The sequence below is a fragment of the Peromyscus californicus genome, unplaced genomic scaffold (genome assembly GCF_007827085.1).
Source record: "Peromyscus californicus insignis strain IS unplaced genomic scaffold, ASM782708v3 Scaffold_6__1_contigs__length_162567912, whole genome shotgun sequence".
Taxonomy (NCBI): Eukaryota; Metazoa; Chordata; class Mammalia; order Rodentia; family Cricetidae; genus Peromyscus; species Peromyscus californicus.
Window position 1 is genome coordinate 101,987,248 of NW_026294584.1, and position 15,640 is coordinate 102,002,887.

The following is a 15,640-nucleotide window of genomic DNA, read 5'->3' on the forward strand; positions in this document are numbered from 1 at the left end:
GGGAGGGTGTAGAAAAGAAAAGGTTCTACGAGTCTGTGTGTTTGACTCAAGCTTAGGCTCTGGAGTGGTCGAGTACGATGGTGGAACTGCTCCTGTAGATCTGGCTGGGCTTCTCCAAGTCCAGGGAAAAGCTGTTCCTGACTACCCTAAGTGCAGATTCCAATGCTCAAAATGACAGCTTCAGCACAGGAAGAAGCCTCAAGGTATCAGGCACACACTTGCATCCCCAGCATCAATGGTAACATGCACTCTTTCTGTGCAGTGGGTTAGGAAGCACTGCTGACAGAACAGCAGCCCCACGAGAAACAGACAATGGTAGGAAGGTGCCCACGGGAAACTTCTGGAGACTGATGGGAGAAGAATTTTGGAGAAAAGATGGGATGGGATAAGAACAGATTGAGTTGAGCAGTGTCCGTGAACTACTCTCGGAACATCTGTGTTTAAGGAAGAGGCTGCCTCAAAGGAAGAATTGCCAGGAATTGTGAAAACCACACTGGAGAATGAAAGCAGTAAGATACAGGAGACAAGGAAAGCTGGTGGAACCATCCTACAGGTCAGAGGGATGGGGTTAGGATTACTGCTAAGGGGCGAATCACAGAGTGATTGATTTTCCTGCAAAGGGGGGCTGGGCAGAGGTGTTTGCTACACATTGCACAAAAAAGGAAAGGGGAATTCAAGTAGGTTCAGAGCTATGGTTTTGCTTTTGGTATAGAACAAAGTCATCTTCAAGATAGGATGAGAAAGAAACTTGATGAGGCAAAAGCTTCAAGGAACCTGCCTTGGGTCACAGATCCAAGATAGAGAGGTCAAAAAACAGTCTCCAGAGCTCAAGCTTTATAACACAGAAAGCATTCAGACCCTATCCTTCCCTCTACTTATTGTGGACCTTTCTAGAACTCATTTCTATTTACACAGTCCAAAAAGTAGGAAGAACTGCAAAGAAACTTCTTTTTAAAGTTATGTGTATATGTCTACACGTGGGTGTGTACATGTGAGCACGCATGCCCGAGAGTCTGGAAGACTCTCTTAATAGAAGGAAGGCCATTCTAATACCTGAGATAAGTTTGTATTTTGGAAAGGGATGCTTGGTGTGGCTTTGTTTTCCACTTCCATTCCCCTCTTCATAACTCTCCATCTCTTTTCTAACTCTTCTAGGCAAGCAAGCGCATCTCTAGTCTGTGGTGAAAGAAACTGAGGGTTGGCCCTCGGTTCTAGGAGACCTTGCTGAGCTTCTGCTACCTAAGAAGTCCAAGATGCTTTTCTTCCTACACCAACATTTATTCTCCCCTACCACACTGCTTAGATTAAAAAAAAAAAAAAAGATGGCTATTTATTATAAGCGCCAGATCTCATTACAGATGGTTGAGAGCCACCATGTGGTTGCTGGGAGTTGAACTCAGGACCTCTGGAAGAACAGTCAGTGCTCTTAACCACTGAGCCATCTCTCCAGCCCACTGCTTAGATTTTATTGTCAACCTGATACAAACTAGAGTTACCCAGGAAGAAGGAACCTCAACTGAAGAACTGCTTCCATCAGGTTGGACTGCGGGCATATCTGTGGGGCATTTTCTTGATTAGTTGATGTGGGGGACAGCCCACTGTGGGCAGTACCACTCCTAGACAGATAGGCCTGAGCTGTATAAGAAAGCTAGCTGAATGTAAGCTTGGGAGCAAGTCAGTAAGTAGCAGTCCTCCATGGTCTCTGCTTCAGTTCCTACCCCCAGGTTCCTGCTCTGGCTTCTCTATGTACTGTGACCTGAAAGTGTAAGATGAAATAAGTCCCTTGTCCCTCAAGCTGCTTTTGGTCGGTGTTCTGTGAGAGTAAAAGAAAATCAAACTAGGACATGTTTTAACTCAATTAGTCTTGTACTTACTGAATAAACCTTTAAAAATGTCACCTACAGGCAGTCCTACTCTGTAGCACTGCACCTCAGATTTGAATAGGACTATGATCACTGAGAGATCACATTGTAAAGCAGATTCTGACCTGGTAACCCTGGACAGGACCAGCTGTGTGCCGTACTGCTGCTCAGTGGCACCTACCTTAGCAAAGTCCTATAGAAGCACTCCAAGTGTGGTTAGTCCACAGATGCTGGCTGCTCAGTAGACTGCAGCCACTTCACAAGGAAATAAAGAGCAAGTTCATCAGTCAACAAGTCAGCTTCCACCCTAATGAGCTTTTAACCTTCGAAGGAACAGCTCACTGATTCACCTTCTGGAACAAGACCCCTTCGGCAGCAACTGGACATTTACATCAACTACTTCTTATGTGGTGCCAAGACAACTCAATCAAGTAAGAACGGTTTCTTCAAAAGGCGGTAATGGGACATTCTTTCTTTCTTTTTTTTTTTTTTTTTTTTTTTTTTTTTTTTGGTTTTTCGAGACAGGGTTTCTCTGTGTAGTTTTGGTGCCTGTCCTGAATCTCACTTTGGAGACCAGGCTGGCCTCGAACTCACAGAGATGCGCCTGGCTCTGCCTCCCGAGTGCTGGGACTAAAGGTGTGTCTTTTGAGGCCACTCTGGCTGCCTCTTCATTTATAGCTGTGCTGCTTTATTGTGGTATTTGTTTGCTGTTTTGAATAGGCATGCCCCCAGAAGATGAATAAAGTACTGCAGGTCTAGTCTGATTCATGGAGTAAACCAGCACTGCCACCTCTGCAATGTCATCAAGAGAGCCAAAAATGGCTTGCTCTGTATTTTGTCAGCCACATCACTCTAAGTATGTATACATTCATATTGCGCTAACTGACCTTTGAAACACCTATGTCTTTTTCTACTCACACTGCTTCTAATCTTTGCCTTCACTGAACCATGCTGGTAAAGCTGGTTAAAATGAACTAAAAGTCCACATATACGATCTCACTCTTTTGAGTCAATCCATTGTTTCAGTTGTAAAAATTGTTCGGTCATCCAAGGCAGTTGTTATATCTTCCAATGGAAACAAAAAGACAAGCATGTCTCCTGCTACTTTAAATAAGTTACTTGTTAAATGTAGACTAACATAAACTTAATGGTAACCACAAAAACTCCAGTACCACACTGACTAAGAGTACTCTTACAAAGGGACTATTGTTGCCATTTTCATCCACATTAAGGTATTTTAGGACAGCTAACTTAACTTGCTTTCTCATCTGCTTACTCTTCTTGGGAGGGGTGTACAATGACTTCTTCCACAGCATCATGAGGGACATTGTAATCCCTTCAAAATGCATGTACCTCCCAGCTGCTTTTGCTGACCACGAGGAATTCTTTCCCCTAGAGTTCTCCTACATGAGAGTTAACATCTTGATGGAGGTTCTACCACATATGACAAGTCATGTTGGTGTTTTAAAATGTATAAAAGACTAAAGTCAACCTTATATTTAGTGACAAAGGACTGAATGCTTTCCTACTAAGATTGGGAACAAAGCAAAGATAAATGTGTCATTCTTATTCAACATGGTATTATAAGTTCCAGCCATTGTAATAATGCTATAAAGGGGGAAAATTACAGGCAAGAAAGCCATCCCTCATTGCAAGTTTGGTGAACTGATAGGACATACTATAAAAATTCACTATTTCTAAATACTAGCACTAAACCTATGGATTTAAAAATAAAATCTGAAATATAGTATCAGAGGCTGTAATTTGGAGGTATAACATGCAGGGTAAGGCCTAGAACTAGAGAAGAAGATATATAAAATGATTTAAAATCACTAAAAACAAATTAAAAATCTTTGCCATATGTCTAAGAGCATTTACAAGTTTGTGTACAAGAAGTACATGATGGTAGTAAAAGACAGCACAGATGTAAGTGAATGGGGATGCAGACCATGTTCATCTATTGGAAGATCACAAACAGAAAAGATGTCAGTTCTCCCAAAATAGAAATACAGGTTTAATGTACCTCCCATCAAAATTCCACATTATTCCAAAATGTACACAAAAGGTGATGTGTTGTGGTTTGCACGTAAAATGTCCCCACAGGCTTTAGCTCCCGGCTGGAGGTGCTGCTCTGTAAGGCTGTGGGGCCCTGCTAGAGAGAGCAGGTCACTAGGGACGGGCCTTGAGTATTTAGAACTGGCCCCACTTGCTGTCTCCCTTTGCTTCCTGCCTGCACACACAATGCGACCAGCTGCCTCATACTCCTACCACCATGCCTTCCCGTCCACGCCCACTGTAACTGCTCTTAACCCGTGAGCCAAATCCTGCCTTAAGCTGCTTTTACTGGGCATTTTGCCACATTGATGAGAAAAAAAACTAATACACTATGTGGACTAGAATATTTTAAAACATTCTGGGGAAATGTGAGAAAATCGTATTTGATGGCTGGGAATAGTAGCATATACCTATAATACCAGAACTGGGTGGATGGAGGTAAAAGGATCAGAAGTTCAGGGCCAACCTTGGCTACAAAGTTTAAGATAACCCAAGGCTACAGCGAGCAACTCTGTCTCAAACAAACAGATTTGCTATGGAGCTACAGAAACAAGATGCATACAGTGTCTAAGAGGACAGACAGAGAAAGTCCAGTAATGGCCCCTACAATTTAAGTTCCTGTGGGCAGTGGGGGTGGGAGATGTCAAACCCAGGGCCTTGTATATAGAGACAAATATGTTACCACTAAGCTACAATTCCACTTCAAGTGACATTTAGCAACCAGCAGAACAGGGAATACCTTTTCAGAACTGATACTCAAACAATTTGCCATCCATAAGCAAAGAGCAGAACATCAACAAGTCTCACAGCTTATATAATGGTTCACCGTCTTTAAATATAAAGTGTAAAACTGTAAAATTTTAGAGAAAAAATAGGAGAAAGTCTTCGGAATTGAGAGCTAAACAAAAACTTATTCGATTTGACCCCAAAAGCACAATCCATAAGAGGAAAGTGTTGAGTGACCACCTCCACAGAAGTAGGGGTGAAGCAGAAGGGTGAGAGGCTGACCAGAAGTGAAGCTAAGGGGAAGGAGCTGAGGGAATTCCACAAGAACAAGCTGGTTCCAGGAACACCAGCAAGAGTCCATCACCAGCTTGGGGTCCGTCAGGTCAGGAACCCTAGACATCTCCTCAGAGTGTTACAGCAGACAAATGCTACATCTGCACATTTAAAACATGACTTGCATAACGGAGGGGAGTCCGGGACCCCATTGCTGGAATATACACAGAACACTGAGAGCCGAGGAGGGACAGTACAAGCCCTGGTGAGAACGGCTGTGTGGGAAGCGGCAATGCTCACAGCCCAGCAGCAGGCTTAGGAGGAGCGGTCCCTCCACAGCAGTGTGAGAACCAACATGATCGCAGCCAACCTACTGCCCAAACTGATGGGGGGGGGGGGGATTCCAGTGAATTCAGGTTGAGAGTAAAGCTAATGCTGAGGGGTGGGCTGTAAAACAGAAGAGTTAAATCCTTATTTCCAATGGGAACAACGCCTGCAATGAAGTAAAAACCAAGAACTAGCATGGTTTGGGAAGTACACTCAAGGAAATCAGCAGCCATGATGACCTCGAGGACCCTGAGATGGCACAGGAGAATGGTGTAGGGCTGTTTGATGTTTTCTTGTTACCTAGCTGACTTAGCTTTGAAAAAATAAAAACTAAATTAAAAACAAAAACAAACTGTCACAGTAAACGCATCCCTGGACCAAAACTGATCCCATACAACTAAACTCCTAATCAGACCCATTGTGAGTTTTCAGGCCTGTGCTTCTTGGTTTCTCTACTAGCAAAAGCAAGCTTTTCTGTTTCCAAATGAATGGGAGAAAATGAAAGAACGAGATTGCTTTTCTAACAGAAGTAAAACAATGAATGGGAAGGGCATTCTGGGCAGAAGAAACAGCAGCAGCAGAGACAGGAACTAAAGTGTGGACAGTTGAGCAAGCATGGAGCAAGCAATCGGGGAGGGATGAAAAGGGAAGGAGAAGAAGCTGGCGGCGGCGGGGACGGGGGAAGAGATGAAGGAGAAGGAGGAGGGGTGGGGGCATAAGAAATATCCAGGAACCTCCTATGTAGAGGAGACAGGGCAAGCCGAGAACCTTAGGCCCACTGCAGACGGAGCCGTGTGATCTGGAGCCTTGGTTCGACGGTATTAGGTCATTTCTAAATACTTTGACTTTAGGCTCTCACCACACCTAACTTTCATTTTTGCTCTTTACCAAGGCTTTAAAATCTGGAGCCTAAAGGAGTCACCTCCAGGTGAACATCTGGATCCATCTCTGCAGCCATGCAGACATGCATTTCACTCTTTTATTGAACTGTTTGCTACATGTTAAGTGGTGTGTCAAACTATTAAGTTTCTGATTTTAAATAACTCACATTGTGATGGCAGAACTGCCTAAAAACATAACAGGTAAAGCAATATAATTAGTATAAACAAAAACTGTGGAAATACCAAAAATAACAAGGTACATATGTAGAGGTTTTTATTATGCACAATGTCAAACAGAAGCAAAAACAACCAATAACAACTAACAAGCTCTCAAGAAGTTGTCACTTTGCTCTGATTATCAAACCCTGGTCAATCTTTCTTTTAAATCCAGTTACTGTTTTCACAGTAATGCTCCATTTCATCATAAACATGTCAGCATATACTTCTGATACAGACTCTTTAATAATGATAGAAATCTAACTCTACACAAATTAGTATGTTTTTTAGAGATTTGCTTTATTTTTAATTATGTGTCTCTGTGTCTCTACGTGCACGTGCATGCAGGCACTCTGAGAGACCAGAGGCATTGGATTCTCTGGAGCTAGAATTACAAAGGTAGTTGTGATGTGGGTGCTGGGATCCAACCTGGATCCTCTAGAAGAACAGTACATGCTCTTAAGTGCCAAGCCATCTCTCCTTAGTAAGTTTCTTTGTTTTTTTTTTTTTTTTTTTTTTTTTTTTGGTTTTTCGAGACAGGGTTTCTCTGTGTAGCTTTGCGCCTTTTCCTGGGACTCACTTGGTAGTCCAGGCTGGCCTCGAACTCCCAGAGATCCGCCTGGCTCTGCCTCCCGAGTGCTGGGATTAAAGGCGTGCGCCACCACCGCCCGGCCCAGTTTCTTTGTTTTTTAAGTTAATGTATAATTTACAAAATAAAAACATACAGATCTTAATGTGTTTGAGTTCTGACAGTTATAGATTTCTTTGTAAGCACTACACAAAACAACACACTTCCATAACCCAGACAGTTCCAATAATACATTTCGTGGCCCATTTCCCAACCTAAATACTTATTTTCTGACTTCTAATGCCACAATGAATTCTGCCTATTCATGAACTTCTATAAATGGATTCACAAAGCATTATGAAGTATTGACATTGTGGCCAAAGCACAGGCAGCGCTCCAGCTGGAAAAAACTGTAAAAATCAAAAGTTGGGGCAGGACATATTCACAGGATGCAGAAGGACTCAGAGGGCTGGTGATCAGAACAAGGGGCTAGCAACTGCGCGAAGGCACAAAGAGAGAAATGCTCCCTACAGAGGTGGGCTTTCCAGATTATATGCTTTCCCAAGGGCCCAAACTATGCTCCTGAGTTAAACTAGTCAGTTCTCCCAATAAGCTCCTTTTCCCTCAATCTCCAATTGAGGGTGATCAAGGCGTATACGCTCTGGTTATTGGTCCTACCTTGTGCAAGAGCTTGCTGCCAGCTCAAGGAAGGATGTCATCCCTGCCCTGTGATTTTCCTAGGGCAACATAATATACCTGTCTTAAGAAACAGGCACAGTAAGTAAGTCATGGACCTGAGGGTAAAATCCACTACTATTTATTTTGCTAAATTGACACAGCAATAAAACTGGCTCCTAATGACTTATTGCTAAACTCACAGATCAGTGCATTGCTCAACCCTCATCAGAGAAACTTCTTGCAGTAGACAGCGTTTAACGCCGAGACTCACAATTGGTCAATGTGCAAAGAATAAGAAGAGACTTTGGGGTGTTCAGTCCTAATGGGATGCCTGTACCACACCTCTTCCCTTAAGGTTTGGGACAGAGAAATTTTAAGAGCCAGACTTCAAGGACAGGAAGTTCCCCAACAGGGCAGATGCACACAGGAACTCATATCAGTTACAGCATTATGCACAAGACCTACAAAAACTCAAGCCAGATAAAATCCCAGCATGACGGAGGGGAGGCAGGCATGAAGCCACCCCTAGTGGAGGAGGCAGGCATGAAGCCACCCCTAGTGGAGGAGGCAGGCATGAAGCCACCCCTAGTGGAGGAGCTATTAGTATTTGATTATCACTGGAAGAGGAAAAGTCATTGGCTTCAGTGGTGTGACACCTGGTATATCAACCACACTTCAGGGCAGGCTCCGCACCTAGGAGCAGTCCGACAACACAAAACTGGGCTCAGTGGGTTTTAAGAGAGAACATAAGAAGTCAAGTAAGTAGAGAGGTGGGGGAGGATCTGGAAAGAGCTGAGGCAAGGAGATGAATATGATCAAAACATATTGCATGAAATTCTCAAGAAATTAATGAAAATACTATTTTAAAAATATATAAGGTTTAAGCTGGGCAGTGGTGGTGTACACCTTTAATCCCAGCACTCGGGAGGCAGAGGCAGGCAGATCTCTGTGAGTTTGAGGCCAGCCTGGGCTACAGAGTGAGTTCCAGGACATCCAGGACTACATAGAGAAACCCTGTCTCAAAAAAAAAAAAGAAGAAATACATATATATATATATATATATATATATATATATATATATATATTGTTTAAATAAAGAAGAAGAAGAAGCAGTCATAATCCACAAACTCTTACCATGATCTGAATTTCCCTCTTGCACACCTGGAGGTCATGCTCATTGTTGACAAACATACGTTTCAAGGCACATTTCACCCCATTGCTTGTTCTCACCAGAAAGACAAGAGCAAATCCACCTGTGAGAAGAACACACAGAGAAACTCTTTTGAGTAATTTGCAAAGTCAGTCAGGAACTCAGGCTGCTGCTGTTACCTCACATGGAACTGATACCACTATCAGCCAGTCTTCAAAGCAGAGTGGCCTAAAGAGCATTCTTACACTCTTGGAACTTACAGCCAGAGTCAGAAAAGTCCTGCACATCTAACCCAGAATCAAGGACAAACAGCAGCTATCTTCCAAAGAAATTACTAGACTTTTTTTTTTTAATTAAGCCCAGTACTTTCTTTCTTATCAGAGAGGCTAGAAAATTTAGTGCTTTTAGTGCTTGTTAACATAAATAGTTGTCACTTTATTTCAGGGATCTCCTTCCTTCCTTCTTCCCCTCCTCACTCCACCTCCGGTTCAAGTGTTTATAGGAGACCCTGAACACGCCTGCACCTGTCATTACATGTGCTGTTGAGATATAAGACCCAGTGTGTGTGAGCTGCTCTATAGTAGGACATCAGGACTCACTCACTGATCAACACTCTACTTTCCTTTAGACAGCTCACAATTCATTAACAGACATTTAGGTAATTTTAACTGGTATTCTCAAATGTGCTAAATTAGTTCATTTTTCGAGTACCACATAATCTTAGAACTCCTAATTCCCACCTAACTCCCAAAGCACTGCCTGCCTTGAGGATCAGATAGACAAGAGTGGCAAAGCAGTCCCAGGTCAAAGTCTTGGAAGAAACAGCAGTTCCATGGAACACAAAGCCCAACCACCTGCCTTGTATACCTTTATCGCTTAGCTCATCAATCTTGTGTAGCGAAAACACCACTAAGCTATTCTTTGCACAGAGTTGGCACATATTGGATAGAAGTGAACACAGAGGAAGAGATCAGTATGAGAACTTAAGTTGAGGTTGTAATATAGTACTGAGCTAGCAGCCATTTGTAAAGTTGATAGAAACCAAACCGAAAAGCAGCCAATAGAGAGATCTTAGGCCTCTGAGAACCAGGACTCAGGACTGATTCACTGGTACCGTTTTAACTTCCCTAAGGCTCAGTGACACTTCAGTGCCTGTCTGATGATGTTCTTAGCACTTACTAGCTTTATAGTAACTATTCAAGCTAACCTGGGTAGGAATCTATTCCCTGCAACCACTAAAGCCTTATTGTTCCTTATTTTCACAAAATACATGCATCACTCTGTAAAAATATGTTATTAGACTCAAACGTTTCCAAACCTACATTGTGATCATGATTTATCAGAGATTGCAGGTCTCTCTATTGACTGTCACTACATTCTTCAATATTAGATAAACATTGAAACTTCCCATGGAATCTACAATACCAACCACTATGTTATTTTTATCCAAAACATGGTTTTTATTTTCTTGCAATACATTAAACTATTTCATCATCAATTTTAAATGTAGATTTTTCTTTAGTACTTACTTTTTGTTTGTTTGTTTTTCAAGACAAGGTTTCTCTGTGTAGTCCTGGCTGTCCTGGAACTTGATTTGTAGACCAAACTAGCCTCAAACTCACAGAGATACACTTGCTTCTGCTTACCAAGTTGCTGGGATTAAAGGCATGCACCACCACACTTGACTGAGTACTTACTTTTTAAAAAAGAACACCCAGCATCAAAAATGTAAGTCTTCTCTCTCTTCCTCTTCATTGCCATTTCTTCCTAAATTACTTTTGTTTTCTGAGACAGGGTCTCATGTGGCCTTGGCTGGACTTGAAGTGACTCTCCTGTTTCCTCCCTGGTAAGTACCAGGATCATTCAATGTGTACCATCATACCCAACCTACAATTCCTAAATTCCAAGATGCATCTTTTAGGATATATAATTTTTAAGAGATGCAACAAAAATTAAATGCAAGAAATATGTATCGGATCTTGTCTAGTAGTACATATACATATACATACTGTAGCACCATTAACTTTTCTTCTCCCTTCCCCCCAAAAATTATTGAAACCATGATGTATCTTGCACTTTACTAGAATTGGACAAAGTAGTTGCACATATTTCAAACCCTCCATTTATATTCGTGATTGTTTTATATATAGACCAAGAGGATATTTACTTTGCCAGATATTTTAAATACTTCATAATTTCATTTGGCTCTAGCCTGGGCACAGTATCACCATAAAAAGCATTAAGTTCCAAGAAATCTGTTTTATGAGCAAAGAAACTAAGAGAGGCTTTAGGAATCTCACAACCAGCTGTAGGCAGAACCTGGAGTGGTGTCATCCTCCTGACTGTCCAAAAACTGGTTCCTTCCACTTCACAAAAAACATACAATACCTCTTCATATAACTGCTGAATTAAATGAGCAAATGAGTATTTCTTTCACTGGAAATAAGTAACCCTTCATTTCACTAACAGCCAAAGACCAGAAATGACAGCCCTGGATCCACAAAGTTTAAAAATAAAAAAATTACTTGCAAATATACACATTAGCTCATAAACTGTTCATCGAAGTTCTTGTCTTTCTTGCCTGAAGAGTTGATGAATGTTCCCCTTCCCAAAAATTTGTATATGGCATATTTTAAAGGCATTTTAATTCGTGGTACCTAGCATCACTGAAGGACAAGTTACTTCTTTTTGAAGCAAGTCATGCTGCTGCAATTCGAGATAACAGCCACCAGATGGGAGCAGTGGTGCAGAAGATGACCTCTCCGGCCAGGGCTGAAGACAACTTGGCAAGCAAGTTCGGATTTGCTAGGCCTACAATTACGATGAAGCTTAAAGCAAAGCAACGGATCACTACACTCAACATAGTCAGAACCACACTACTCAGCATCTATGACCATAAAAGGCCCATCTGTGAGTGGGAAGGCTTTAACCACGAGATCAAAATCGAAACCTAGTAAGATTTGTCATACTAAAGATGTCAGCTATGACCAATGCACAGTGGACCAAATGGAGATGTAAACTATTAGGTAAGAGAAGAGGGAGCAGGAGCACCTTAGCTACTTCTCTAGCACAGGCCCCACTGCCCTCACGTCTCTATAGGCAAAGAAGGAAGAGGGCTGACAGCACTGCTCCAGCACAGCCCATTTCCCACATGGATCAGGATGCCAAGTCTCAGTCTCTAGACAGAAGTAAGGAAATCCATGTGGCCTGTGCTGCTACCAGCTTATTGGCATTTACACTTCACAAAGGGAAAGGAGCTCCATCTCTGAGGTAAGCAGTTGAGGAAGGCAGGGTAATTTTCATACAGACACACTTGGCCTCTTAAGAAGGTGGGTTTTTTTTTTTTAATTTATAAAAAGAAACATATGTTCTTCTGTTTTCCCTAAAATATATAGCACTCTGGTCTTTCTAACTTGGTTTCTTTATAAGGTATATTAATTGTACAGAAGAATGAGTTTCACTATGACTCATTCATACAACATATTCTTCTTTCATACCTCTCAATATTGTACCTTTCTTGTCTTTAATTTGTTGTTGTTTTGTTGAGGCAGGCCACTCACTCTAGTCTAGGCTGACCTAGAACTCACTCTGTAGCCAGGGTAGGCTTCAAACTCATAGTAATCCTCCTGCCTCTGCCTCCTGCGTTCGGGGATTATATATGTGAAATATCATACCCAGCTTTGGTTTTTAATTTTTGATGGGAACAGAAATTACTACTTGCAATTCCCTGTGAGTTAGTACTGCATCTGAGTGGTTGATGCCCCTGGAGCATCACACCTTAGAACAAGGCTTAACACATAGTGAGAATTCAATAATGAATTAGCTTCTCTCAATTATTACAACAGAGAACAGAAAAGGCAACAAAGTGTATAGAGACTATGGGAAGCAGAGTACAAATGGCTATGAAGGCACAGCTATCACACACATGCAGATAGCTGTTATCATGCAGGAATATGGAACTGGTTCTATCAGCAATATCCACTCTGTGTGTGTGTGTCTGTGTATGTGTGTCTGTGTTTACGGAGGTGCATGTGTGTGCAGGTGTGTATACATGTGTATGTGAAAACCAGAAGCCAATCTTGGAGCTGCCTACCTTGTTTCAGGAGACAGGGTCTCTCACTGGTCTGCAGGTTGCCAATAGGCTAAGTCTGGCCATGGTGATCCAGAGATCTTCAATCTTTGCTTCCCTAGTGCTGGGATTACAAGCACACCCTACCATGCCCAGATTTTTATGTGGGAGCTGGGGATTTAACTCAGATCCTCGTGTTTACACAGCAAGCACTTTACCTCTGCTTCCAATCAGCAATGTTCATTTCTAAAGGAAAGATAAAGGGCCAGAGAGATGACTCAGCTGATAAAGGTGCCTGCAGCCAAGCCTGACCAAATGAGTTCAACCCTTGTCACCTACAAAGAGGAAGGAGAAAACTGATTCCTACAAGTTGTCCTCTGACCTCCACATGCTCCCCTAAAATGAATGACTGAATGAAAAAAACTAAAATGGAAACCCAAAATTTATTTAAAAACACTAGACTTAAGCACAAGCAATAAATCACATTTTGTATTAATGCTGAGCAACCCAACACTATCGAAACTCAAGACTACAGACTCTGAGCTTCCAGTCCTCTCTTCTGCCCTACTCTACAGCCTTCATCTTACTGATGTGCAGAGACAGGAAGTAACACAGTAAATGGTCCTTCAAAGATACATGCAAGCAAACTCCAATGTATGAGCACGCATTGGTTCACATGTTCTTGCCAAAAGAGGAGTTCGTGGATAACCCCCACACTCAGCATCTGCATGTGGCTATTTGCTCTACATGAAATAGATGAAGAATGATTAAGTTCCTTATTCAAGAACACAGAGAATATTAGCAAGGAATTCCACAAGACCCTTCCCCTTTCTGTAGTTTTCTTCTTAAACCAATTGTACATACAATACATGAACTCACTTGATGCACTCCTAGAACCATGACAACAGTGGCTCCATCACTGCAGACTGTTCTTTGCTCTTCTACCTCATACCCTGCAACTGGAGCTCTATTTCTATCTCTGTACAGTAGTTTAGCTTGCCCTAAACAGAATCACACAGTATCAACTCTTTTATCTGACTTTTTCCACACAGTGTATTTCCAGATTCACTTTCATTGTTACAGCTATCAGTTTGGTGCTTGTTTTTTCAACTATTCCACCCTATGGGTGCCCAGAGTTTATCTACTCACCATGGAATGGCATGTAATGTCTCTAGCTTTTAGCTATTACAAATTAACATCTGCACAGAAGAAAGGCCTTTTTCATGGACAAAGGTAGCCATTTCTGGGTCACATGACAAGCTTAACTGCCCTAATGGTCCCTCACAGTGACTATTAGCCATATGGAAGTTCTAATTCCATGTCCTTACCAGCATATGGTTACAGGTCTTTTCACTGTAGCCATTCATTTTCATATGTCCTCATCTGACTGTGATTTTAATTTGCATGTCCTAATGTATCCTGCATCACTGAAAGTCCTAGGATGAGCCGCTTTCCCAACACTTTCCTGAACAAGGCTTTAATCAGCATAGAATCAAGGATTAATCAGCATTAATCAAAAAAAATTAATGATACAACTAGGACCTTTACTTCTCAAATACGGAAAGATGTCAGAAGTGTCAATTCTCTGCTGGGAAGGAGAATTTGAAATACAGGTATCACTCTGATATAAGCCTTGACAGAGCTGACAGCCCCACTTCCACCTTTGTAAGGTCAGCGAAGTGCACAGGGCATGTATTACAGCCTCCACTTGACTGGAAGATTACATAATCTTTGAGCAAAATCTCACAGTCCTCATATCAACAGAAGATCAAAATCTGCAACAGAAACTTCTCAAAGATAAAGATGAAACCCCCCTGGGACCTCATCATGATATTCAGCATCCACAAATGGTACTGCGGAAGAGGCAAGCAGGACCTCTACTGCCTCCTCAAACACTGAATCATGGAGGAGGGCAGCAGGCTAGGGTATCCCTCTGCAGGAGGCAGGGCATCAGTGACTTCCACTCAGGAAGGAAAAGTGAGCACTGGGCAGATTAGGTAAGCAGACAAAGAACAAACCCTCCATGCTGGTTATCCAAGCCGAGATGGGTGCAACTGGGCAGACATGAGAAGGATGAGACAAGGAAGCTAGAAGCAGTCCGTCCTGATTTTCAATCAGGGCTCTTAAGAGTCACTGCCAAAAAGGTTTTGCTGTTATTTTTAATTGGGCCAAAATTCTAGGCACTAAAAATCTGGGATCTGGCACCAGCCTGCAGGTAAAGGGAAACCTCACTCCCCAACCTAAGTCCTATCTACAGCTTTGGGAATGGCATCTACCTGTCTGAGATCAGGAAGACTAAAGTCACAGGAACAGGGATTCTAAAGTGAGGAAGAAATGACTCATCCAGGCCCACTCTGTGCTCTTTGCTCTCCCCGCAAAGATGCCTTCCTTTAAAATAACAGCAAACTCGGTGAGTGTGCTTGGTGGAATGCAGCTTGATTTACCCAAGGAAGAGAAAATAAATATGAAATAGAAGTCTTTGAATGGGTCAGACAGAAAAGGTAGCTGGGGTGAGAACTGCCTAAAAAAAGGATTTATGAAAAGGTGGCCTGGGCCTGTGACTGTTTCTCTAGCCTCCACTTCCTCATCTGCAGACATGAAAACCGAGTTCACAGGCTTTTATGCTAAGTTTCTCCAACCCCTCAATTATAGATGGTTCTACAGTGTACAGAGTAGGGGAAATCTGACTTGAAGGGTTAGGCTTTGCACACAGCCTCCTTTTCAGCTTCAAGCAAAGCAGCTCAACCTTTCCCTTTTTACAAGTTCTAGAAAAGATGCTAGGCAAAAAAAAAAAAAAGGGGGGGGTAAGTTTTAAAAAGAGGAGGAGGGAAATTA

The 15,640-nt window shown here is 42.1% G+C and overlaps 1 protein-coding gene across 6 annotated transcripts in view; it reads right to left on the bottom strand.

The window, feature by feature from the left end:
* The window catches only part of Aak1 (AP2 associated kinase 1), a 168,846-nt gene that overhangs the window by 81,271 nt on the left and 71,935 nt on the right, over positions 1 to 15,640 (bottom strand). For all 6 annotated transcript variants that reach the window (XM_052719349.1, XM_052719350.1, XM_052719348.1 and 3 more), the window contains exon 3: positions 8,721 to 8,839. In XM_052719349.1, the coding sequence (XP_052575309.1) occupies positions 8,721 to 8,839 (119 nt within the window). The remainder of the gene's footprint in view (positions 1 to 8,720; positions 8,840 to 15,640) is intronic.